The 24,539-nt window shown below is 44.6% G+C and overlaps 1 protein-coding gene across 6 annotated transcripts in view; it reads left to right on the top strand.

Annotated features, from left to right (window-relative positions):
* EVI5L (ecotropic viral integration site 5 like) overlaps nt 1–22,147 on the top strand; it is a 93,503-nt gene extending 71,356 nt beyond the window's left edge. For 3 of the 6 annotated variants that reach the window (XM_068274547.1, XM_068274545.1, XM_068274548.1), the window contains 9 exons: nt 1,227–1,367; nt 3,597–3,749; nt 5,851–5,991; nt 9,463–9,621; nt 12,160–12,306; nt 17,556–17,651; nt 18,547–18,642; nt 21,094–21,147; nt 21,719–22,147. In XM_068274547.1, the coding sequence (XP_068130648.1) occupies nt 1,227–1,367; nt 3,597–3,749; nt 5,851–5,991; nt 9,463–9,621; nt 12,160–12,306; nt 17,556–17,651; nt 18,547–18,642; nt 21,094–21,147; nt 21,719–22,012 (1,281 nt within the window). In that variant the 3' untranslated portion in view covers nt 22,013–22,147. The remainder of the gene's footprint in view (nt 1–1,226; nt 1,368–3,596; nt 3,750–5,850; nt 5,992–9,462; nt 9,622–12,159; nt 12,307–17,555; nt 17,652–18,546; nt 18,643–21,093; nt 21,148–21,718) is intronic. The other 3 variants (XM_068274546.1, XM_068274544.1, XM_068274543.1) reach the window with 2 other exon arrangements.
* Nucleotides 22,148–24,539: the final 2,392 nt, after the last annotated feature.

Raw genomic sequence — 24,539 nt, 5'->3', positions numbered from 1 at the left:
AATGCATAATTTAATAAAACAGCTATTCATATAAGATTTACCAGATCTCTATGGCAATACATGGTTTGCTTCATAGTAAAGTGTGCATATCTGTGCAATGCAACTTCAGTGAATACTCCTGATGTATATACCTCATCTGGTGAGAACTGTGTACCTTTTAGTGAAAGCAGTTACTTTAAGGCTGGTTTCACACTTGTGCGGTGCGATGACCCCACAGCAGGGTGGCCTGATCACTGCATTGCACGAATCTGCACTTCATATGACCCTGAGGTAGAGTACGCCAACAGGGTAATTTTACATAGGCCCGCCCCCGTTCAGTGACTTACTCCCTTCTGGACAGGACGTATGTCATCGGGTTTCCCGCTGGTCCGCGCATGTGCGCCGCTTTGCACCGTGCTCTGCTGTCTACACTTGCTACATCGCCATAGACTTGCATTACTGCTTAATTTCTGCAACAGGTGTGAATCATGGGATAACACATGGATGATTGTGAGAGACCCAGAGGGGGCACAAAGAGAAACGAGGACAGAAAGGCATAGATGGGGAACAAATGGGCACAGAGGGGGAACAAAGCTTGATTTTAAGGAAATCCTGAATCAAATCAAAATTGCAATTTTGGACAGAAATTGCACAATTCAATTTTTTTCCTAAATACGGTCAGGCCTAAGAAAATAAAACAGTCATACTTACCTCAATAGAGGGAAGACTTAGGGCCTGTTTCCACTACACGCAGATTGGATGAAAAACTGACTCCAATGAATGCCTATGGGAAAATCTGCATCTGAAAAATCGCGTTTAGTGGAAACAGGCCCATAGGCATTCATTGGAATCAGTTTTTCTGCATCCAATCTGCGTGTAGTGGAAACAGGCCCTTAGGATCCTCCAGAGGCTTCTGAGGTCCTCTTCCAGACCGCTGCCGCTCCCCGGGTCCCTCTGTAAGTTTGCAGCTGTGCTCCCGTCCATGAGCGATGGTGATCACACTGCACAGGCACAAATTGTCTTGCACCTGTGCTCGTACACATGCTGGAGCAAAGGATCCCAGGGCTGTAGGGGTCTGAGGAAGACTTTGGATTATCCAGAGCCTTCCCTCTACTGAGGTAAGTATATATTAAAAGTACACTTAAAGGACCTTAAAGTGAACCTATAGAAAATACTTTTATTGTTCCTCCATGGTCAGGGCATTTTTGAAAAATCATTGACTTGAATTTCTGGGATGCTTCCTACAGGGTCAGGTGACGCGTGCACAGGAAGCGGAGGAGAACTACGCCATAAAGCGAGAGCTGGCCGTAGTGAAGCAGCAGTATTACACAGCAACTGAGAATCTACAGAGTGCCCAGAAACTGATCAGCCAGCTGCAGGATAAGCAGGTGAGTAATGTGCCCAGCAGTTGAACTAGGATTAAATACGCTTTGTAGTATTTGTATATAAAGTTGGCCAATTAAAAGTTTTTATATAAGAAAAAAAATAAGTGTGGGTGGGGAGGAATAGATTTGTATGACGCTGCCAAGTTCACGCTTACTACACGAGTACAGCAGGATCCATAATATCCAGCACAGGCAGGGATTGCCTGATGCATGATATGTGTTCTCGCTTAGCACTTCTGTGTATACAAAAAATTGTACCCATGATGCATTACTTCAGGTCAAGGATGAACAAATCGCCCCTATTCTTGCTTCTGTGCATAAGGCACACATCCAGAACGGCTATGTTATATCACACCTCTATACTGCCAATGGACTAATGACTAAGATGGACAGCAGTTTTTAACCTCTTTTTAAAGCAATACTGCATAGCATTGGCTTTGCTACACTGCTGCTCACCTCCACAAATGCCTTGTGAGGAACCCTAGGCCACCCTTGTCTGGACCTCTTGATTCTCACATTGGTCATGTGCACATGAGGATCTCCCAGATGCAGGCCTTCTCTCATGCCCTCTACAGGATTTTAGGGTCTAAAACAGGTATGTCAAACCGGTCCTACGAGAGACTAGATCCTCACACATTTTTGATACAGCTCAAATTAATTGATGGGTCTGAATAAGGAAAGGTGTGGTCCATCAGGCAGAACACATTCCTCTCTTTCTCAGTCCATCCTAAACACTGGCATGGATCCGGCCCTCCAGGCCTGGAGTTCGACACGTGGTCTAAAAGCTCATTAAAAAATTGTACTGCTTTTAGACCCGAGAATCCAGAAAGCATCATACCTCCAAGGAGGTTAAAGGACACCTAACCTGAGACAAAGCTACGTAAGATAAGAACAGAGGTATGTTCAAGCGGGATCCATATATCTCTGTGTATTGTTCGTTCCCCTCCCCATAATTAGGAAGTAGAGGCGTGCAGCAATGTTCCCTCCTATCACTCTTCCATTCCCACTTCTTTCTTGTCCAATAAGAGGAGTTAATTGGGTGGGAATGGGAGGGTGATAGGAGGGAACATTGCAACAAGCCTGCCTCTTCATGTCTGAAAACTTTGACTTTATCCAAAAGCAGGCATGCTCATCACGAGTAATCACTCGTGATTCAAATGAAGATTAATTGCTGCAGGTGCACTGCAAGGATATTGGAAGGTGTTAATTATCTATACCGTAATTCTGCCGTCCGCCCTGTGTTCCAAAGAGTCTGCAAGCGTCCTATTGGATGCATTGCAAGCTGGAAGGAGGAAGTGCGGTGGTGTAAGGCTTGCAACGCGACCAATAGGACGCTTGCAGCCTCTTTGGAACACAAGGCGGATGGTGGAATTATAGGTAATTAACACCTTATATCCTTGCAGCACACCTGCAGCAATTAATCTTCATTTGAATCTTGAGTAACCACTGGTGATTACTCGTGATTACTCGTGATGAGCATGCCTGTCCAAAAGTCACATTTTTCAAGGAGTGAGTAGGGGGACTGGAGGGGAACAAGCAGAACAGACAACATACAAAGGTATGTAGATTCAGCATGAAGATACCTCTGTGCTTTCCTTAGGTTGCTTTGTCTCTGGTCAGGTATCCTTTAAGTAGGCGTAAGATCAATGATGTGTGATTGGCTGAGGTGTTTTTTTTGTTTTTATTTTTTCATCTATACATTAGCTTATTTGCTTAATTTCTATATTTTGTCCAGAACTAAAAAAAAATAATAATTGTGAAGTTGATAACTTTAAAACAAAACATTACAAACTTATTTCTATTACATTTTCTGTGCAATGATATTTCATGAAGTTATTTGCTGCTATCTGTAGTAACCAGGGGGTGGGTATTAAATAATACCTTTATCAATGGGCCTGGGAATTTTCTTAAATCGGTTCAACATTCACAGTCTGATTCATAGCCTTGCCTTGTTCTTTGATACTAATTAGTATGCTGGGTGTGTGACAGCAGATACTCTAATTTTAAATCTATTAGGTTGGCCCTCATGCTACATAGTCAGGTTGACAATGCACAAAGGCGGTGTAGTTAGGTTGTAAAATGTGTGACTGAATGCCAGGGAGGGAATGGTACGCCAGGTATACAGAGTACACCCTTGCTTTACTACCTGCAAATGTACAATGCACAGAGTACACCTCATGGCCACTGCCTGTGTAATGATTACATCCGTCTTTGTATATTTGTGGAGTGAAGATCACTCCTGTTCACCTGTTGCAGAATGATCCACGCGTCACTACAGAGCTGGTCACCCACTTGGAGTCTGAGCTGGAACAGTCGCGGCTCAGAGAAGCAGAGACCTTGGAAGCCCTGAAAGAAATGCAAGAGAAAGTGGTGGAGATGGAAAAGGTGAGACTGAAACCTTATTCTTGCATTGTATGGACTACAAGAGATTCCCAAATGTCTTGCTAAAGGTGGCGGCATGAGGTAATTTACTTCCCATGAAATATTTACTGAACAGGTCTTAGTGAACTGAGCCCAACATGGCAGTATTAGATTAGTTAGTTGTATTACTTAGGTGCATTCAGTATGTATATCAAATGTTTAATTATGACATCTAAAGGTGCATAAACACTTCTTATTTTTAAGTCGCCTGATTGGGATTGGGACCCGATGTTCTAGGGCGACATCTCTGGCCGACAGGGGGAGCTGACAGTGCTCCCAAATGCAGGCTGCACCGGAATTGACCAGCTGCATAGATGTGCAGAGCCCACACACGGGCAGATTACACAACTTGTATTCAAAACAGATGCAATAAATAGAGGACGTTAGCTTCCAATAAACAGTTTGCGTGCAGATTGTTCAGTACTAGACTCTTCCACCACGTTGAGGGGTCCTCCCAGAAGAGACCTAACCTCTAACAATTTAACATAGTGTAAACCTGGGGCAACTAGCCATATAATGGTCTACGCATTTTCTAAAGAACAGGGAAGGAATTGGCAGCGCTCCTAATGTTTAGCGCTGTCCATTCAGATGAATGGACGGCCGTCGTTAGGATTGCTAGCCGGCGTTTACGCAAATGCCACTTTTTGATCCCGATTTTTGTAAGTCCTGAGTAAGAGCCTCTGATCCTAATAGGTCTGCAGCTCGACCACTTCCCAGAGCAGACACCAGACAACCAATAGACACGCAGAATAGACCCATTCATGCTTTTCCTATAGCCTTGTTTGCACATGTCCATTTTCCCAGTTTCCAGATGTGTCCATTTTAGTTCTACAACACATAAACCCAACCTGTACAATTTTTTTTTTCTTCAGCTAATGTGTTGCTCAAAAATAGCATAAAGCCTCTTACAATAATACGATAACATTTTTAAAGCGCTTGTCTCCCATAGGACTCAAAGTACATAGAAATGTCTCAGATCAATACAGGCTTGCAGTCTGGACTGTGTTACAGAGGAAATAGTCAGGTGTTCATAAATGCCAACAGGTGGCTTTTAAATTTGGACTTAAATGCTTCCAGGGATAGAGATGTCCTGATTGGGTGTGACAGGGAGTTCCAAAGTGTAGCGGCAGCATGACAGCAGGCTCTGTCTCCAAAGGTTTTAAGGTGGACTCTGGGGGTGACCAAGTTATTAGATCCTTTTGGTCTAAGATTGTGAGGGAGAAGGGTGGGGGGATGCAGCTGCAACAAGTCCTTCAGGTATCCAGAGCCCAGATTGTGCAATGATTTGAATGTCAATAAACCAATCTTAAACGGAATTCTCCATTTTATGGGTAGCCAGTGGAGTGAGCGAAGGGTTGGTGTTATGGGGCAATGGCGGGGTTGGCTAGTTAACAGCCTTGCAGCGGCACTCTGTACTAATTGCAGGTGGTGCAGGTCTTTGTTTGGAATAACATAGCACGATTTCACCGCATTTTGGGGAATGTGATGTACCGGAATCTGTGGGGCCATCAGAAGTGCATAGACCGCACTGTCTGATGTCCCCATCCAAGCAACGCGATTCACCGTAGTATAGCAACGCATGCTTGGCAATGAATTATCGCACCCATTTGTGTAAGGCCTCGTTCACATCAATTAGCGCAGATGGCTGTGCGATTGGAAGGCAATGTGTACGATCGCACGCCATCTGTACTGCTATGCATTGCTGATACCATTCACTACAGTGAATGGGTCAGCGCTGTGTTTATTTAAAAATGCATGCTGCAGTGCAACAGCGTATTGCATTGCAGCGCAGCACATATGATGGGTGCGGTAGAAGGGCTGTCTATGCCCTTCTACCATTCTTGCGTGTCGCACACTATACGCTGCTGAAACGAGACCTAAGGCTTGTTACTCACTCTGTGTAACGCCCACAAATCTTTATGTACACTTTCTGCACAGAATAAAGATTAGCGAATCATCACCATTCTGAAATAAGTTGGGCATTAGGAGGTGGGATTTTTTTTTAATGACATATTTTTCTTGGACAAAATGGTACACAAACGTGTCTCTTTGCTACTTTGTTCAGCGCAACAGTTCCCTCCCTGATGAGAGTAACGTCGCCATTCTTCAGGATGAGGTGCAATCTCTGCGCAAGAGGGAAGCCCATGCTCTGCAGGTGATGCGCGAAGGCCAACAACAAGTGACTGAGCTGACAGACCGCTGGCAGGTGAGGAACCCTCCCACTCTATAGTCACCTTCATAGAAAATGGGCACCATCAAAATCATAACCAGGGATATAGGCTGCTGAGCAGATATACAAATTATCATTTGTTACTGTAAAAGTAGAACTTTGCTCCTGCCTCCTCCAACATTCAATAGCTATATTGTGCCTTTAAATGAATACACAGGTGAAAATAAACTAAGATGAACCTGTGTATGTACAGTGCTAAGCATACAAATAACTAGGCTATGTTTCTTTTTTTAGTTTTATTTTTCTGCCAGAAAGAGTTAAGTATCAGGTATGCAAGAAACAGTTTCGCTCCAGTCGGGTGTGGTGTACCCTCACTGATAAGGAATTCCAGCCATAAAACACTTTCCAGGCAGAGAATCACTTTTGAGAGCAGGGAAGAGATAAAAAGGGTTAATGGTTCATAGATTTTACCTCTACCATACTTCAAAGACTGTCATTGTGTATTTGAGCAGAGAAAATGGAATAATAAAAACTTAGAGGACAATCAGTGAAAAAGCTCTATTCCAATTGAGCCCAGAAATCAAATATAGAGCCATAGACACATAGTATTGGCCCATGTGATGGGGCCTGTTTTGGGAGTGGCCATGTTGGGTTGGGCAGTGGCTACAGACTCATCCTTAGTAAGGGTGGTGTTGTGTAAATCTCACACACGCCCACTAGCTGTACTTTATATCTGCAGTTTGTAATGCAGCAAACTGGTTAAGGCTGAAGCATTGAACACATTGATATCTTATGACAGCTCTGCTGCTCAAATCTCAGCATTTCTTTAACCACTTAACGACCGCTTAACGCCCATAGGCGTCGGCGGGTTGTTAGTGGTATAGCATGGAAACGGCCGCTCGATCGAGCGGCCTTTCCATGCCAGTTCACGGAGGGTGTCTCCGTGAACAGCCGGAGAGCCGCTGAACGCGGCTCGCCGGCAAAATATAAACACGCGGGGAAGAAATCCCCGCTGTTTGCATCACACGGCGCTGCAACGCAGCAGCGCCGTGACGTAGATCGGCGATCCCCGGCCTCTGATTGGCCGGGGATCGCCGGCATCTGATAGGCAGAAGCCTATCCTATCAGGCGCAGGACGGATATCCGTCTGCATGCAGTGAGGAGGCGTAGTGAGCTGGAGGCTAAATTTCTTCCATAAGGCAGTGCAGTGCCATGATGCTCCTTCTTTCCCCCTGTAGGAAGGAGCATCATGGCACTGCACCTCATTTTTAGCCAGCGACAGGGAGGGGTAAGAAAATTAAGCTTTTAAATGCCAATCACAGTACATATGGACAGTACAGTTTATAACTTTTGACACATTTTTATATCCTGTCTGTGTAGTCTATTTAAAGCGGAACTGAAATAAAAATAAAAACAGTGTTTCACTTACCTGGGGCTTCTGCCAGCCCCTTGCAGCCTTCATGTCCCGCACCGGTCCCCCACGATCCTCCGTTCCCCTGCCAACAGCTACTTTCGGTATCGCCGTACTGCCCACTTGTAAGTTGTCAGCAACTACGCCTGCGCGCCCCAGGCCACGCGTAGCTTTCTTTACGTTCCTGCCAACAATAGCGTCTTGAAATACGCGTGGCTCGGGGCTGTGCAGGTGCAGTTGCCCCGTCGGCGATACCGAAAGTAGCTGGCGGCGGGAGAATGGAGGATTGAGGATGACCAGCGCAGGACAGGAAGGCTGCAAGGGGCTGGCAGAAGCCCCAGGTAAGTGAAACACTTTGTTTTTATTTCAGTTCGGCTTTAAAGCAGACCTGAACACAAAATGTCCTCTCTGCTCTAAAAGAATAAGCAGCAGCATAATCTTTAAACAAAACATTTCTTTGTTACAGATGATACAAATCCTAAAATAAATCTGCACTTTCTACTTCCTAATTCATGGAAACAGACATATTGTTTACAACCTGTGCTTTCAAATGAGCTTTATCTACTTATCTGCCATAGGCAGTCATGTGACACAGGGCAGAGATCAAGTTACAACTTGCGATTAGTCCGATGACTGGGAATTAGACTGGCTAAACTCTCTAAATACATACACGGTGCATTTCTCTGTTTTCCTTCTTTCCTGTGCAAGAGTTCAGGTTCACTTTAACCTCCTTAGCGGTAACCCCGTGTGTGACACGGGGTAAGCCGCCGGAGGGTGCCGCTCAGGCCCTGCTGGGCCGATTTGCTTAATTTTTTTTTTTGCTGGACGCAGCTAGCACTTTGCTAGCTGCGCCAGCACCCCGATCGCCGCCGCCGCGCGCCCGATCGCCGCTATCCGGTGCGGCGCGCGGCCCCCCCCCCCCCCAGACCCCGAGCGCTGCCTGGCCAATCAGTGCCAGGCAGCGCCGAGGGGTGGATCGGGTCTCCCAATGACGTCCCGACGTCGGTGACGTCGGTGACGTCATCCCGCCCCGTCGCCATGGCGACGGGGGAAGCCCTCCAGGAAATCCCGTTCTTTGAACGGGATTTCCTGATCGCCTATCGCCGGAGGCGATCGGCGGGGCTGGGGGGATGCCGCTGAGCAGCGGCTATCATGTAGCGAGCCCTCGGCTCGCTACATGATAAAAAAAAAAAAAAAATTAAAAAAAACTGTTGCGCTTCCCCCTGGCGGTATTTTTCATACCGCCAAGGGGGTTAAAGAGTAGGTTTAAACATAAAAAATAAAATCTGTGACACATCTCAAAAAGTATTTTCTAGGTGTAAGAGGATAGATACATTTGTTTATCTAATCAGTTTATTTTCACCTAGGTATTCCTTTAATATGATAGATGTCTTCACTGACCAATAGGAATTCTCAGGAGCTAAAGTCCTCCTCCCCTGCCTTTTAGAAACCCTATATCTGTAAAACAACTTCTGATTTGTTTTTTGGTTTTTTTTGCATACAGATTACAACTAACCTGATGTATTATTCATTTTTCACCATATGCACAGTTTCAGTTGCTCAACCTTGTGTCGAGTTTGCATATGAATGGAATTCTATAATTATTTACTTAGAATATATTTAACTCTAAAGGTGGCCACACACGATACAATAAAATGATCCAATTTTACAGCAATTCGATAAAAACGATCTGATCTCCCGAAAAAAATCGAAAGCTTTTTTTTTTTTTCATTCGACTGAAAAATCCAATCGGATTTCCTGTTTTCTTCGATTTTTATCAATCCGGAATGCCAGATATTTTTCTTCAACCTTTCTAAAGGTTGTATGGTGTGTGTTAGATTGTCAATTTATTAATACACACACCCTAGCAATTTTGTCAGTTTACAATCATTTTTATCATAATTGGGGAAAAATTGAACTCACGTGTGACATTGGTCAGATTTTTGAAAGGTTACAATCGGTCAGAAAAATTGATTGCAATTCTTAAATTAAACAGATATTTTAAAAATTGTATGATGTGTGGCCACCTTAATTCAGATTTTCGTTGTAAGAAATATTTCAGTATCTTTCCCATGCTGTTCCCGTTGACTATGCAGGCCCTGTCTTCTCGGGGAGGTGGGATTTGGAAAGACTCTCCACGTAAGAGTGCAACCGGAGAGCTACAAGATGAGGTCATGTCTTCCCGACTACGAGAAGTCCAAGCCCAGAGTGAAACCCGTGAGCTTCGCCAGAGGGTACTCATTCTGGAAAGTCAGGTGACCTTGCGCTTCCCGTCAGTGGTTGTCTTCTGTATTGGCTGCTGTGTAGTATATTTCATACATGCAGAGCTCAGATTGGGTCACACTCCCCTGAGCGGAAGGTAGAGTCAGTGGCAGTTGTACATACAGTTTTTCAGAAGTGCCATCAAGAAGTCTGGAGCTTACTCATTTACGTGTAATTATAGGTGCATTTGCTTATTCCTGGTTGTTATTGTGTAATACAGATATGTAGACTCGGTTCTTGCTTACTTGCGCCCTTCTTGTGGTAACTGGTCATGGTATATGTGTGAATTTTTTATTTTACAGAATATAATGGTCCTCAAGCTAAAAGTCTGGCCATCAGTCATCAGTTACCTCTTGATAAGCTAGGCTGCGGATGTGCTTATCCCAACCGGTCAAAAAAACGAGGTGTTCAGCCACATACTGAGCCTGAAAAAAGAAATTAACAACATATCTGCAGTGATGTGGGGAACCACAGACTAGGAACACACTAGACAGAGACGCTAATGTTCCAAAAAAACCCGATAGCCTTTTTGCAGCTAATGAACGTCTATGAGCCGCATATACAATGCGTATTTGTGCATTTTACAGTGTGCATTTTTTTTAAAACGCACAACTTGCTGCATGACTTTCAAAAACGTATGTGAAACGCACATAATGTATCTCAATGGAGATACGAAGGAATGCACTTTTGCATGCGTTTTGATGCAATTTTAAATATAAATATACTGTATTCGATTAAGGAAAGAAGCAAACTGTGCATGTTCTGCACTGCCTAGTGTGCTCCCAGCCACAGTGTTACATTAAGGTCAGTTTCTGTAGTTGTGGTCCTATCCTGAAGTTACCTGTTGTACGCAAAAGGCGTTAAGTGTGTTTATACTATACAAACCTTTAAATTATTTTTCTGAAATTTTTGTCACATGACCGCAATTATCCCCAATACCTAGTGACTCAGTGAAATATTGGTGTGCTACTACTGATTTGACATCCATAACCTTTACATGCGTGTTGTGTTTTTCTTATTATGATAAAAAGATCAGTGGTGCAAAGCTTTTTTTTTTTTTTTTTTTTTTTTAGTTCCTCTTTAAATCGGTTATTAATCTAGTTTTGTGTTTTCTGGATGCTGACGCCTTTTAATCCGACCTCAAAGGAAATCTATAGTGGACCCAAATACTCACTGCTCTATCCTGAAAGATATTTTTTTTTACCAAAAGTAATGTTGTGGTCTCTTACCCTGTTAAAGTTTTCCCTTTCTTATTGAGCCAGTTGAAAGTCATGTTGAAATTCATATATGGTGTGGTTGGATCTGCAGCTCTGCCCAGCCTCTCCTTTCTGGTAAGTCATGATGTCTGCTCTGATGCTGTCTTTGATCACTGGAAAGTAGACAACATGACCCATCAGCTTAAATGTGAGTCAGGCCCATACACAGTGCACGCACTAGAAGCATGCCTGTATATATAGTTACCTGTCAGCCATCTTCCTGTCTTTGCAGCTCTAATCCTGCCACTAGAGGTTCAGGACTTCATTGTCTTCTCATTCTGGGAAGTGATCTTCCCATCTTCCTTTGCAGCTCTGTGCTAGCAGCTGGATGGGGAGATTATTTCCCCTAACAAGAAGACAGTGAAGCCTGGACCTCAAGTCTGGCGGCAAATATAGAGTTGTATGGGATTACGGGAAGACGGCTGCATGGAACGGGAAGACAGTGAAGCCTGGACCTCTAGTGGCGAGTATAGTGCTGTATGGGAGACGAGAAATCGGCTGCCTGGAAGAAGACCGTGCAGCCTGGACCTCTAGTGGGAAGTATAGTGCTGTATGGAGATGGGAAATTTGCTGCCTGGATAGAGAAGACCATGCAGCCTAGAACTCTAGCTGTGAGTACAGATCTGCAATGACCAAAAGATGGCTGCGCGGAATGAGGAGAGCCAACTATAGATGAGAGCATGCTTCCAATGCATGCTCTGCATCACAGTCACAGGGGGAGGCTAGAGACATTAACGGTTCAGCTTATAAGTAGGTTACACATTAGGTTTTTTGAGGGGGCAAATGTTGGGGAGGGTTGACCTATATGTGGGACAGCTTATACGCTAGTATATAGGACTAACAGTCAACATTGAACATTTTGATAGTCAGAGATTCAGATGAAAGTGAGGTAAGATTTCTCTGAAAATGTTACTGCCAAGGAAGAAAGCCATCCTAGGGTAACCAATAGTCTGTTGTTCCACAGAGTTAAACAGAGCAGTGTTTACACTCATACAGCTTAAAGTTGACTTTAGGGTTAAAAGCAGTTGGTTTTGTTCCTAATGTCCAGCTGTCCTCTAACACGGATGGTATACTAAAGTTTGCGTCTGACTATAATGTGGATATCGCGGTTCAGAGGAGGCAGATTGATAAGCAGCCTCCTCATATAGTGTTTGTTTTATCTGAACTCTGTGTGGATGAAATCTCTCCCACTGATGTAACTAGTGTGACTCAAGGTCTACGTGTGGCTCAGATGCAGCAATGCCATTGGCCGATGGTCTGTGTCTTTTTCTCCAGGAGCTGATGCATGAGAAGCAGCTCTCCCGACTGGAGAAAGAGTGTAAGGAGCTGAGGGAGCGGCTGCATAATGAGGCGGTACAAAACAAGGCTCTGCAGTCCCAGATGAGCGAGGATAAGAGGAGACGTGCAGTCACAGAATGCAAGGTGAGGCTGACTATAAGGCCGGTTTTTCACCTGGCTTGTGCGTTTGCAGTACAAAGCCCCGCCCATGTCATGACACACAAAACGTCAATCATATGACCCTGCGGTTTAGAGCGCAGTCAGGGTCCTATGAATAGCGCCACCCCTCGCCCAGTGACGTACTCCCTGCTGGACAGGAAGTACGTCACTCATATTCCTGTCGTTCCGTGCATGCTCACTCCCGCCAACATGTGTTAAAATTCCTGTGCCGCCCATTGATTTACTTTACTTCCCTCGCCACTGAAGTCCGCCGGTGCTAGGCTCCATTGCCTTGCATTGCCGTTGCGATACCCTGCGGTAAAACATGGTAACGCAGCACAGATTAACACTGCACGTGTAAAAGGGGCCTAAAGGGTACACAGTGTTGCCAGTATTGGTATACCATTTGTTCTATAGCAGGGCTTTTCAACCTGTGGTACGTGTACCACCAGTGGTACTTTGCTGTTGGCTAGGTGGTACGCACCAGGTTTGCCTGCCACTTAGTTGCCCACATGCAGCTTGTCCTGTCCTGCCTCCACAAACTTTGGCTCACTCCTCGCTGTGCTGGCCTGTCATACTTCAGATTAGCGGAGAAGAGACCAGACACCACCGGCCACTTCCTGTATTTGACGTACACGCGCCGTCACTGTGCACCGTTTGCCTGGCTGTCTCTTCACCAAGGCCGGGTTTCCGCTGATCTGAGGTCTGAACTATTCCACAAGGCAGCACAGCAAGGAGCGAGCGCTGGGGAGCTGAATTTTGTGAGTCACTGCCCAGCTATCTGGTGGTGTGGGGACGATGCCTATATTGAAGATCTGGATCCTAAAGAGGCTCCCCCCTTCCTCCTCAGTAGAAGGGATCCAGCACTGTGACCCCCTAAAGAGCTTCTTGTAGGCATGCGCAGTGGCGACTCTCCGCTCTGGTAGAAAAAGCCAAGCCTGATCGGATCTATCTACTGCACAGGCACACTGGTGGTACTTGAAAAATTTTTAGGCGGTACAATTAGTGAAAAGGTTGAAAAGCCCTGTTCTATAGAACTTTGATTCACCCAGTTCCAATGATTCATTTCTGTGTATGTATTCAGGCACACTTAATCAAACTTTTCGAATGGGATAGGGCTAAAATTTAACTTTTTTAAAGGGAGCCAGAGAGGATCAAGTATACATACCTGGGGCTTCCTCCAGCCCCATACGCACGGATCGCTCCCACGCCGCCGTCCTCCACTGCCTGGAACCGCCGATACCGGGTCCCGTCATTACCGCCAGTCGGCCGGCGGACGCGGCCAATTCTCCGCATCACCGGGGGCTCCCTCCATACAGTTACGCGTGTGGCTGCCTACTGCGCAGCCGCATGTGTACGGGTATGGAGGGAGCCCCTGTGATGCAGACAATTGGCCGTGTCCGCCGGAAGTGACGGGCCCGGTACCGGCGGATCCAGGAAGCGGAGGATGGCGGCGTGGGAGCGATCCAGGCTTCTGGGGCTGGAAGAAGCCCCAGGTATGTATAAAGTCTTTTTCTATTTTAAAAAAGCATTCCTCTCTGGTTCCCTTTAATCAGAAATCTGGGCTGCAACTTAAAGGGGTACTGTAGGGGGATCAGGGGAAAATGAGTTGAACTTACCCGGGGCTTCTAATGGTCCCCCGCAGACATCCTGTGTTGGCGCAGCTACTCACCGATGCTCCGGCCCCGCCTCCGGTTCACTTCTGGAATTTCAGACTTTAAAGTCTTAAAACCACTGCGCCTGCGTTGCCGTGTCCTCGATCCTGTTGATGTCATCAAGAGAGCACAGCGCAGGCCCAGTATGGTCTGTGCCTGCGCAGTACACTCCTGGTGACATCAGCGGGAGCGAGGACACGGGCGTGCAGGCGCAGTGGTTTTCTGACTTTAAAGTCAGAAATTCCAGAAGTGAACTGGAGGCGGGGCCGGAGCATCGGTGAGTAGCTGCGCCAACACAGGATGTCTGCGGGGGACCGTTAGAAGCCCCGGGTAAGTTCAACTCATTTTCCCCCGACCCCCTTACAGTATCCCTTTAAGCCATTATGCTGCTCTTATGCTGAGACTTTTCTATATAGTTATGCTACCTGGTTTGTGATGCACTCTCAGGCTGTAGTATAGCACTTTATTTTCACCCCTGATGAACCCTCCATTCAGGAGGTGAAACATGTAGGTTTTCTTTGGTTGAGGGTTATAAATAGCATGGAAGGGTTCAGTCTTCAGTCCTAGTTTAGTAAAACCCTGATACATATCCCACATAGGGCTCCTCTTTTATGCTAGTTGGGTAGAACACTATAATTGTAAATGCCTACTTTATTTTTTTAATTTTTTAGCTATATTCGATTAAAAAGTTACATTTTAGCACTATCCTCCACCAAGGTTTAACTCTGTGTGTTTAACTCAGGTTGCTGTGTTTTTGTATGTATTAAAGCATACGTATCACAGCTTACTGCAGCAGCTGTGATTCGGAGTACACCTTTCATTTTCCCACTTGTAATGACCTACACTCAGTTCTAAGGTAAGGTGCAATGCATATGTGCATAGAGTGCCAGCCACAGGGATCAAGACTCGATCCTTTGGTCAACAGTTTGGGACCAATCGCTACACTGATGCGTTGCCAAGTCTGCAGCCTAGCAACAGATCTGTGGCTATGGAGGAGGGGCATCGAAGTGGCTTCCAGCAGGAGGCCTAAGAAGGAGAACAATATGCTCGGCTGGGACGATCCAGCGCATCAGATCTCAGCGATGCACCAGTGAAGCTGTACGCACTCTGAATCCTCAATACAGAACATCTCGGCCTGCCATCTTAACCAAGAACCATCTAGTGTGTGTACAGGGCTTTAAAGGGAACCTGAGGTGAGGATATTGCCTGACTGTTCTGGTGATCCTCTGCCTCCAATACTTTTAGACATGGACCCTGAACAGATGTTTCATACTTAAGCCTGACTGGACTAGCCGCTTACTAGTTTCAGTTGTGTAATTCAGACCAGGTAATTGGTATTGTTTAAAAGGCAATAAATATAGCAGCCGCCATATGTCTTTTACCTCTGGTTCCTTTTAATTCTTGACCACCTCCAACGATAAAAGGATAGCCAAGGTGGTACGTCAGACTGTACGAAATAGAATAGCAATAAATGGTTTCTACTCATAAATCCGGTTACCAGTATTGGGAAGCACTAAAGTCACTTTTGAGCATACATTCTCATCAAGGTATCTCTAGTGGTCAGCCATGCCGCAAGGGATTTTTAGTTTAAACCATAAAATCCAGCTGCCCAAGAAAAGCTTAAATCCAAACAGAGGAGCCAGGCTAAATAAAACTTGCAATAAAATGGAGTAAATGTGGCCATAAAACCTACACATTTTTTTTTTTAAATTCAATAAAGGATACCTTAGTCCATATGAAAATTTACAAACAGGGGAGCAGGCATGTGTAAGAAGAGGCTCTGCTCATGCCCACCGCTCCCCCTGTTCTCCTCTGTCGCCCTCCGTTATGCTGTAATGCCCCCCCCCCCCCCCCCGAATCTACTTTTCGGTCAGGAAGGTCAGTAAAGACTGCGCAGGCGCTGCCCAGCGACGCACATCCTTGATCAAGCGCTCTGAGCATGTGCACAATGTAGTAAATTTTCATATGGACTAAGGTATTCTTTAACTTTATTTCTTTTTTTAATTTTATTTTTTTTTTATTAAGAATTTTCCATCACGGCTGACAGGAATATGGAATGTTTTTGTTAAATGGTGTATAGGCCATATATACCTCTTCTGGTTGAGCTCAGGCTCTGGTCACAGAATGGCCGCTGCCCCACAATGCACCACGGCAGACAAGCGGACTGCTGGAATACTGCAGAGGACAGTGTACACAGCAGCTCTAGAAGGAACTTATTTTATTTACTTTGCCTTTTAAAGGAAACCTGAAGTGAGGTAGATATGGAGGCTGACATGTCCATTTCATTTTAAACAATAGCAGTTGCCTGGCTGCCCTGCTGCTCCTTTGCCTCTAATACTCTGCCTTAAAGAGGAGCTGTTAGGTATAAGGTCTCAGAGAAAAAAACACCTATATCAGTAGCTAAGTATTGGCTGTACTTACATTAGATATGCATTTCACTGTCCACGTTTGGATTTCACAGAATTTTTATATAGTATTTGCAGAGAATGATGCTCCTGACAGCTCATGGCAGGTTCCTTGTTTGTCTTGTATGAAGCCAATTGTGATGTAATATCCTCCCTTACCCTGCTTCCTGATGATTCGACTCTCAAAAAAGATCAGGATCAAAGATCCTAATGGTTCATAATCCGGACAACACTACTGTGCAGTGAATATTAATTAGCCATATGGCTTTGAACAATAGCTGACTCATGCAGTATACTCTAACGGAACATGTGCCCTGTGAACAGCACATTGATTTTAGCTGGGCTGCAAGTTACAAGCTGCTGTAACATGAGCCTGTAACTTCTCACTGTGAAAGCAGCCTTAGGGCAGAATAGGGAAATGAAGGGGAGGACCAAGGTAGTGCAGTGGGGAGAAGAAGCAGCCCCAGAATGCGTTGCAGTATCTGTTATGCGTCCTGTCGGCCTCCTTAGGAGCTTGGGAATAACGAGCCTTGCTGTTCAGCAAAAATCAAAGTAAGCGAGGTTTTTAACTTCAGTATTGCCTTTTTGGCTTCCTTCTAAGCTGTTTAACACAGGAGAATAGAGGTTTAAATTCGCTTTTGCAGCCTGACAGTTACTCTTTAAAAAAAAATTCTGACAAAAATCTGACAAGATTGGTTGTATGCTTGTTTCAGGTGTGTGATTCAGACACAAATGATGTCAGAAGGATCAGCTGGATTCCAGGCAACTCGTATTGTTTAAAAGGAAAGAAACATGGCAGCTGGGGGCGTAACTAAAGGAGAGCAGCACTGCGATCGCTGGGGATCCCTGAGCTGTGGGGGCCCCAATTTCTAACATTCCTTTTTCTGATACAGGGGACTATACTTCAGATCAGGTGTATTTATGGCTACACCTGTTATGGGTATGAAGATCAGAATGTCCACATTTGTTTTATGACCCTTGTGAGATCAAGGGAGGGGGTGTGAACATTAGGGGCCCCATCAAAGTTTTTCTGGCGGGCCCCATGAACTGTAGTTCAATGCATGGCAGCCTGCATGTGCCTCTTGCTTCAGGTTCTCTTTAAAAAGGGCGATCGCCATACAGCATCAGTTTTGACAGAGTGGCGGGAAGTGACGTCTTGTATGTCTCATATTAGAATAAAGAAGAGGTGATGGCTGTGCGGCTGAGAGAAGCAGACAGCATGGCGGCCGTGGCTGAGATGCGTCAGCGAATAGCTGAACTGGAGATACAGGTGAGCGATTTTATAGCGCATTCCATTACTGGTTCTCTGCACATATCAGCCTGTAATCTGTCACAAACTATTCATCAGTAATCTGAATAACTACGACTAAGGACACGGTGGAGTCAGAAACGCATCAGCTTGCATGCTACCATGCCTTTTGCTATTTTTCTATTGATGATTTAATAAATGGATTTTGATTTTTTATCATATGGAAGGAGTGCAGAGGTTTCTGGTCATCAGTAATCTGAATAACGTTTTACCTACATGCTGGGTCTGTGTGCGTTAGCTTCCAGCATGTTGCCCCACCCCTCACACAAAATGTCATCGCTTCTGTGTAGGGGGCTGGGCTAGGCATCAGAAGGCGGCACACATGGAAATGGAGAGACCCGGCAGGTAGATAAAACTTTATTCAAACTAGAATCGCAGCGCACACATTCACCTTTGAACACCTTGAATTTACCTTGCATTGGAACGCAATCGCTCCCAAAATGCTGCAGGATTGCGATTGTGATGGCCACATTTTGTTTTCCTTTTGAATGGCGAGAGATCGTTTCCACAGTCTCGCAATGTGTCGGATCTTTGAAATCCTTGAAGATTCCATGCAAAGTACGGCAATCGTTTGACTTCCTGTTTGCACCCGTTGTTTGTACCCGCTGGCAGTAAATTGGATGGGGGAACGCTCGTCTTTCGGGGACGTCGCTGGGATCCATCTTCCTGCGTCGTCAGATGAGTATTCAGCTTTGGGTAGTACTATTTTTATTGGACAATCTTATACGGTGCTCTGTTACGTTGCCTCAGCACACTTAGGTCTTCATTATATTGAGCAGCTGCAGATAATTGGTCTGTATATAATATATATTCCTCTGGGCTCTGAGCACTGCTCTGACTTCCTCCTGTGTTGCAGAAAGAAGAGGGGGTGCTGCAGGGAAAGCTGAAGGACTCTGACTCATCCCAGTACATCCGGGAACTGAAGGATCAGATAGAAGAGCTGCGACAGGAGGTGAGTGTCGCCAGCATTCCTGGAGGGAGTTTATGTGATCACACATACATAGTTTACCATATGCCGGGTGTCCGCAGGTGCAGGAGTCACCCATTTACTTAAATGACTTCCACTGCATCGCTGCGGAAGTCTGACGGTAATGCGATGCTGACTTTGCAGTGGGTTGCCAGCCAGTTGGGAATGGCGCTATGCGATATGGCACAATTTGGTTTGCCGTTGCGTTACCCTGCGAGAAAACAGGGTAACGCCATGCATACTTGCAATGCAAGTGTAAAATGGGCCTCAGTCAACTGAATCCATGGGCAAGCCACAAGTGCCTGGTCGTGGCTTCATTTTGGACAAGCGGAAGTGATCACATGAAAATAATTTTGAAGCCTGTACATGTGATTTTTATCTCCCAACCCCCACCCATTTAACACTATAATGGGTCCTTACCATCCAAGAGCCCCCCTCCATTCCCCCCCCCCCCCCCCCCCCCAGGATTCACAGCTTCCCCTCAAAGTTACAAGGATTATGTTATATATCAATCAAAGGGTAAGCAGCACTGGAACAATCAAATGCAGATAGGTGCAAGCAGACAGCGAAGGTCCCCACCTCCACTGAATAAGTAACAAAAAAGCGTGGGTCTGCAGCACACAAGCTCTTTATTGGAGCTAGATTTGGAAATGATACATGCAAGCTTTCGGACAATCCCTGTCCTTCCTCAAGCATAGCTTGAGGAAGGACAGGGATTGTCCGAAAGCTTGCATGTATCATTTCCAAATCTAGCTCCAATAAAGAGCTTGTGTGCTAAGGATTATGTTATACTGGTACTTCCAGCTCAGCTTCCCATAGTGTCTTCAGGGAGAGGGGGCATTGGGTTGTTAGTGACTTCTGACCAACTTTACTGATGTTTGAATTTTGGGAAAATTGGTGTGGCATTGTGATAAGCAACTGCTCCCCTACTGCTCCCTCAAAGTTTGGGGGTTGTCGGAAGTCACTATCGACCCAATGTCATCACTTCCACTTGTCCAAAAAGGAATCCATGACAGGCACTTGTGGCTTGCCCATGGAGTCAGTAAGTTGATTGAAGCTAATTAAATATTGAGAACTGTAATTTTTTTTTTTTTAAATCTGCTTCTGGATTACAACAGTATAGTCCAGGAATACGAAGGCTGACCTTGCTTTCCTCTCACGGTACATGCCACTTGCTTGCTATGCTGACCTGTTAGCTTAAAGTGGACCCAAATTAAAAATACAAGATTTCAGAAATAAAATCTATATTCTAAATTATAATGATAAATAGCAGCCCTTTTTTCAGATGCATGATGACAAATATAAAATATTTTACATTTATTGGAGGAACCCCTCCCTTCCTTTCATATTGCCGGGATTTTTCCGGCAAACTGGTGGAGGAGATAAAAAACAAAAACAAAACACAGGCTACTACTGATGATGTCACAGGGGAGGTGATCTCAGCTTGTGTGAGATTTCACATAGACGATGCCCCTGTGAGGGAGGGTAGCTGATGACAAACACACCCATGATCTAAAACCTCCTACTAAGCTCAGAAGTAATGGCTGCCTCCTGTAAAACCCTAGTTATGAAAAGAGAAGGGTGAAAAGCATGCAATGTTCATAGGCTTAAAGGAGTGTTTATTTATCTTTGTATGTGTCAGAGTGGTGCAACTAAATATTTTGAATTAAAAAAAATGTTTTGTTTGGGTCTGCTTTAAGTTTAAGATAAGCCTTGCAGCAAGCAAAAACACCTAATCTGCATACTTGTTGCTGGTTAGTTTTTTCCGAAAATATTACTGCTCAGTTCCAGCCCCAACAGTTTTATCAAGCCCCTCGTTGACCTCCCGATCCCCACCAGTGTGCTGCGGCTCCCACAGAAGATCTGCGACCAGAAATTTGGTCTGTTCTGCTCCCGCCTTGATCACGCTCCCGTGGCCACAAGTGTTCTGCGCATTCACAGTTCACAAAAACATAAATTGTGCAGGAAATTTTGGGGGAAGAACAGTCGCACACTGGAGGGAATCAAGTGGTCTCTGAGGGACCTGATTGACTCTGGCTGGGCTAGAAGAAGCTCCAAGTATATAAGTATATCTGAACTTTTTCCTCCCAACTCAGGTTTTCTTAAATTTTGGAAAGAGTGTGGAAGAGTAGAAACGTTCAGGTTTTTTTTTTCCCCCATTAAGAATTTCCACTCGTATCCAATCCTGACCATGCCAAGGGTTAAATGTGATCCCTGGGTGTCTCTGAGGGAAGATGGACAATAAGAACCTGACAGAGGTTCTACCACTTTGTACAGTACCGTTTTTCTGTTTGTATTTTAATCCAGTCCCTGTTAATTCAAATTGCCCTCTTTTTTTTTATAAAAAAAAAAAAAAAAAAACAGGAAAACTCCCCAGACAGCAATAAACCTGAAAGACGCTCTAACTTTTCTGTTTTGTTCATTCATAACCAACAGAAACATTTTTCATGGAACTGGGATTTAAAGTCCGAGGATCAACACAACAACCAGGCAAGTAGCATGCTTTAGAAGGATGTGAGCATTGGTAGATCCCATATTCATCTCACCTGGTTCTATTAAAGTGACTCTGAAGTGAAAAAAAAAAACCCGTATGCTATAATGAATTGTATGTGTAGTATGGATAATTCATAGAACATAAGTAGCAAAGCAAAAGTCTCATATTTTTATTTTCAGTTATGTAGCTTTTTTTTTAATAACATTGTAAACTGCAAATATTAGAGAATGATACAAACTACACTCTCTATTTTAAACTATGAAACAGAGCAGAACTAATGACCCTTTGAACCTTAAACAAGAAACAGTGAGAGACAGGTTAAGATAAGTGCTTCAGAAAACAGCGCTGTAGCGACCAGCTTGGTGGGAGAGCTCAGAGAAGCTCTTTTGCATAGATAAGTGAAGTTTCTAAACTCTTCCTGTACTGGAAACAATGAGACTCATACCTGTGCTGCTAAAGTTCTATTTCTTAGATGTACTACACATGCAAATCACTATCTCATAAGTTTATTTTCACCTTTAACATGCATAAAATACACTGACTGGTTTCATTCTTCAACCTCCACAGATTCTCCTCCTTCGAGGAGGCCACAAGCCTTATTCCGACACAATAGGCTTTGATGGGCTGCACCTCTCTTCCCGCTCAGGACAGGAGGATGAAGACTCTCTTCCTTCCTCAGATGAAGAGCTTCTCTCTCGCCCCCTCGGAGGAGTACTGCAAGATGCTCTTTATGTCCACTCGCCCCACAAGTCCTGTTTCCTGAGGCCTCTTAGAAGTTCTGTCAGCAGCGACAGTGAAGAAGGGATAGAAACAAATGGAGCAACCTCTGATACGCCCCCAGAACCTACAGAGGAGGAATAGCAAAGGGCAAAGAGGAAGCTGGAGCATTCATGGGGAGGTCCCATGGTGGCATATCTTCTGATACTGTGGAAAGACTGATGCCTTCAGAGAAGCCGGAGCTTCAGTGTTCCTTTTCAAATAAACAGCTTAATGGTACGTAATGGGTACTCACACTGCTCCTCTTCCCCCGAGAAGGGATCTGTATTTTGAACAGGGGCAAGATAAAAGAAGGTGCTTTTCCGAGGCCGTATGTACTCCATACCTATGCTCAGTCATGGGAAACGGACTAAAGACTTTAACTAAATATTGGTATTAACACAGCAGTATGACTGAAATGGTCCTGCTGACTTTATGGAAATAATACTGTACAGTATTTTTCATTTCACGTCTAACATTAACCTGAAAGACAGATCGACATTCTTCATAAGCTTTTTATTCAGAATACTATCCAATGCGCATAGCTGAGGTAACATGGGGCAGACTGGAACCTTAAAGAGTAGGACCTTTCGGCTCTGATATTTCAGCTCTGGGAGTCACGTTACAGCTGCTTACACTTCTCTAGGTCTCGGGAGTCCAAGCAGCAAAAATATCCAGGCAGTATGTAGTCAGCAGACTTAATGTAGATCTGCCACCAGATTTACCATTCAATATATCCCTCTCTGATTGAATCTGGTCAGAGAGAGATCTTTTTGCCTGCCCACACAGTGTGCACAGATTATTATGCGCCATATACAGTACAGTCCATAGATTTGTGCTAGTGTCACATCCATGTCTGTTTAAAACGGCGCTGCTGATAAACTGTCACTATAGTCCAGTTCCCTTCAATGGGAAACGTTAAAACAAGATGACTCTAAAGTTCTTATGTGTCTGCGCTTCTAAATGGGTATAGCCAATCCCTTCTTCAAAACAGTTTTCAGATAATAGTCAGCGCTCCACTCCAACAGTGATAAATATAGGAATCTGGATGCCCCCTAAGGGACCGCACTCACCCGTCCACAATGACCACTATGAGACTGGTCAAAGTATGCTCTGCTGTGGTCCTAATTCGAACTGCTGCCGGGTGCCAGATGTCCCTTGCTCCAGATGGAAAATCCTTTTTCACACTTTGTTCTCTGCAGGCTGTGGCTTCTCGATACACCTCATGCAGGCCGTGGCTTCTCAATACACCTCATGAATAAAAAGATCCCATAGCATAATTCCGTAAAAGGTAACAAGTTTATTGTATAAAAGCTACTCACAAGCGTACACGATCATATGGCGTTTAGAGTTATTGACGGGCTCTCCCCCGTGCCTCCCGGATAGGCCTGAAGATTGCACTGTTCCTCCGCCGTCTATCAGTCCGTCCTCGCGTCCTAGCGTGCTTCCTGGTTGTCCTCCGGCTCCACCCTACGCGTTTCGTCACTACGCGTGACTCATCAGGGGCGTGGCTAGCCATTGGACACCAGGGTTATTTGAGAGGTTGCGTCTAGCGTAAATTACGTCGCATACGCCCCACTAAGGGAACCGCATGCACCTACGTCGTATCCGCCCTTCCAAGTCTGGATATGCGTGAGCGTCATAAAGTGAGCGGAGAGGTTCCGCCTCACTGATGTCACTCCGCTATGTGCAGCGTACTGCTGCAGCCCTGGAGTTTTAGTTGAGAGCCCGTTTCACATAAAATACATTTACATCCATAAAATAACATGAGACAATTACTAAAAAAATGTACCAGCATATAGTAACTTTAGAAGTTAGTAGATTTCATAGTTCTTTATCATATATCACTAATCCTATATATTGTGCCATCTTGTGGTTATAATAAATATTGCACATTCACTAAAAGTTCCTGATACAGATACAGGTTTAAAATAAAAGAATATAAAAATGGAATAAAAGTAAAAATAAAATAAAATAGAACACACTTCCTGCCCAGCGGAATCAGCGTCTGCTGCATAATATAGACCTTTGTGTATAACATACTTCATTAGTTCTATTGAATATATAATGCAGCTCCTACCCAGCAGTAATGGCATCAGGTGCATAGTTATATATAGTATAATCCAATAATTTTTAATTTTTAATGATGGGGTAGGTGGTTCTACTATGAGACCATCTCAGTATAGTATATTACTTCTCCTAACTGTTTGCTATAAAGCAATTGAGATCCAGCTCAATATTGTGTCCATTTGGCTTAAGGGTTCCCATATTGTATATCCATTTTGTTTCACGTTTGGAGATGTCCCTTGTTTTGTTGCATCCCCTCCATGAATAGTTTGCTTTTTCCAGTCCACAAAATTTTAGGGTTTTAGGATCAGAGTTGTGATGTGTTCTGTAATGATCAGAGACGCTATGCCCAGTGAATTCCCTTCTTATATTTCCTATGTGTTCTCCAATCCTTGTTTTCAGTTGTCTGGTTGTTCTTCCGATGTATTGTACATTGCAGGGGCACCATACCTCTCCACCCACAGTTGCCATCATCCCAAGTGGAAGAAAGCTATACCCAGAGGGCAATTTATGAGGCTGCGGAGAAACTGTAGCAACTTAAATGACTATATAATCCAATCGCAGA

The sequence above is a fragment of the Hyperolius riggenbachi genome, chromosome 3, assembly GCF_040937935.1.
Source record: "Hyperolius riggenbachi isolate aHypRig1 chromosome 3, aHypRig1.pri, whole genome shotgun sequence".
Lineage (NCBI taxonomy): Eukaryota > Metazoa > Chordata > Amphibia > Anura > Hyperoliidae > Hyperolius > Hyperolius riggenbachi.
Note: the sequence above shows the minus strand (reverse complement) of the source record. Positions and strands in the feature narration are given on the sequence as shown.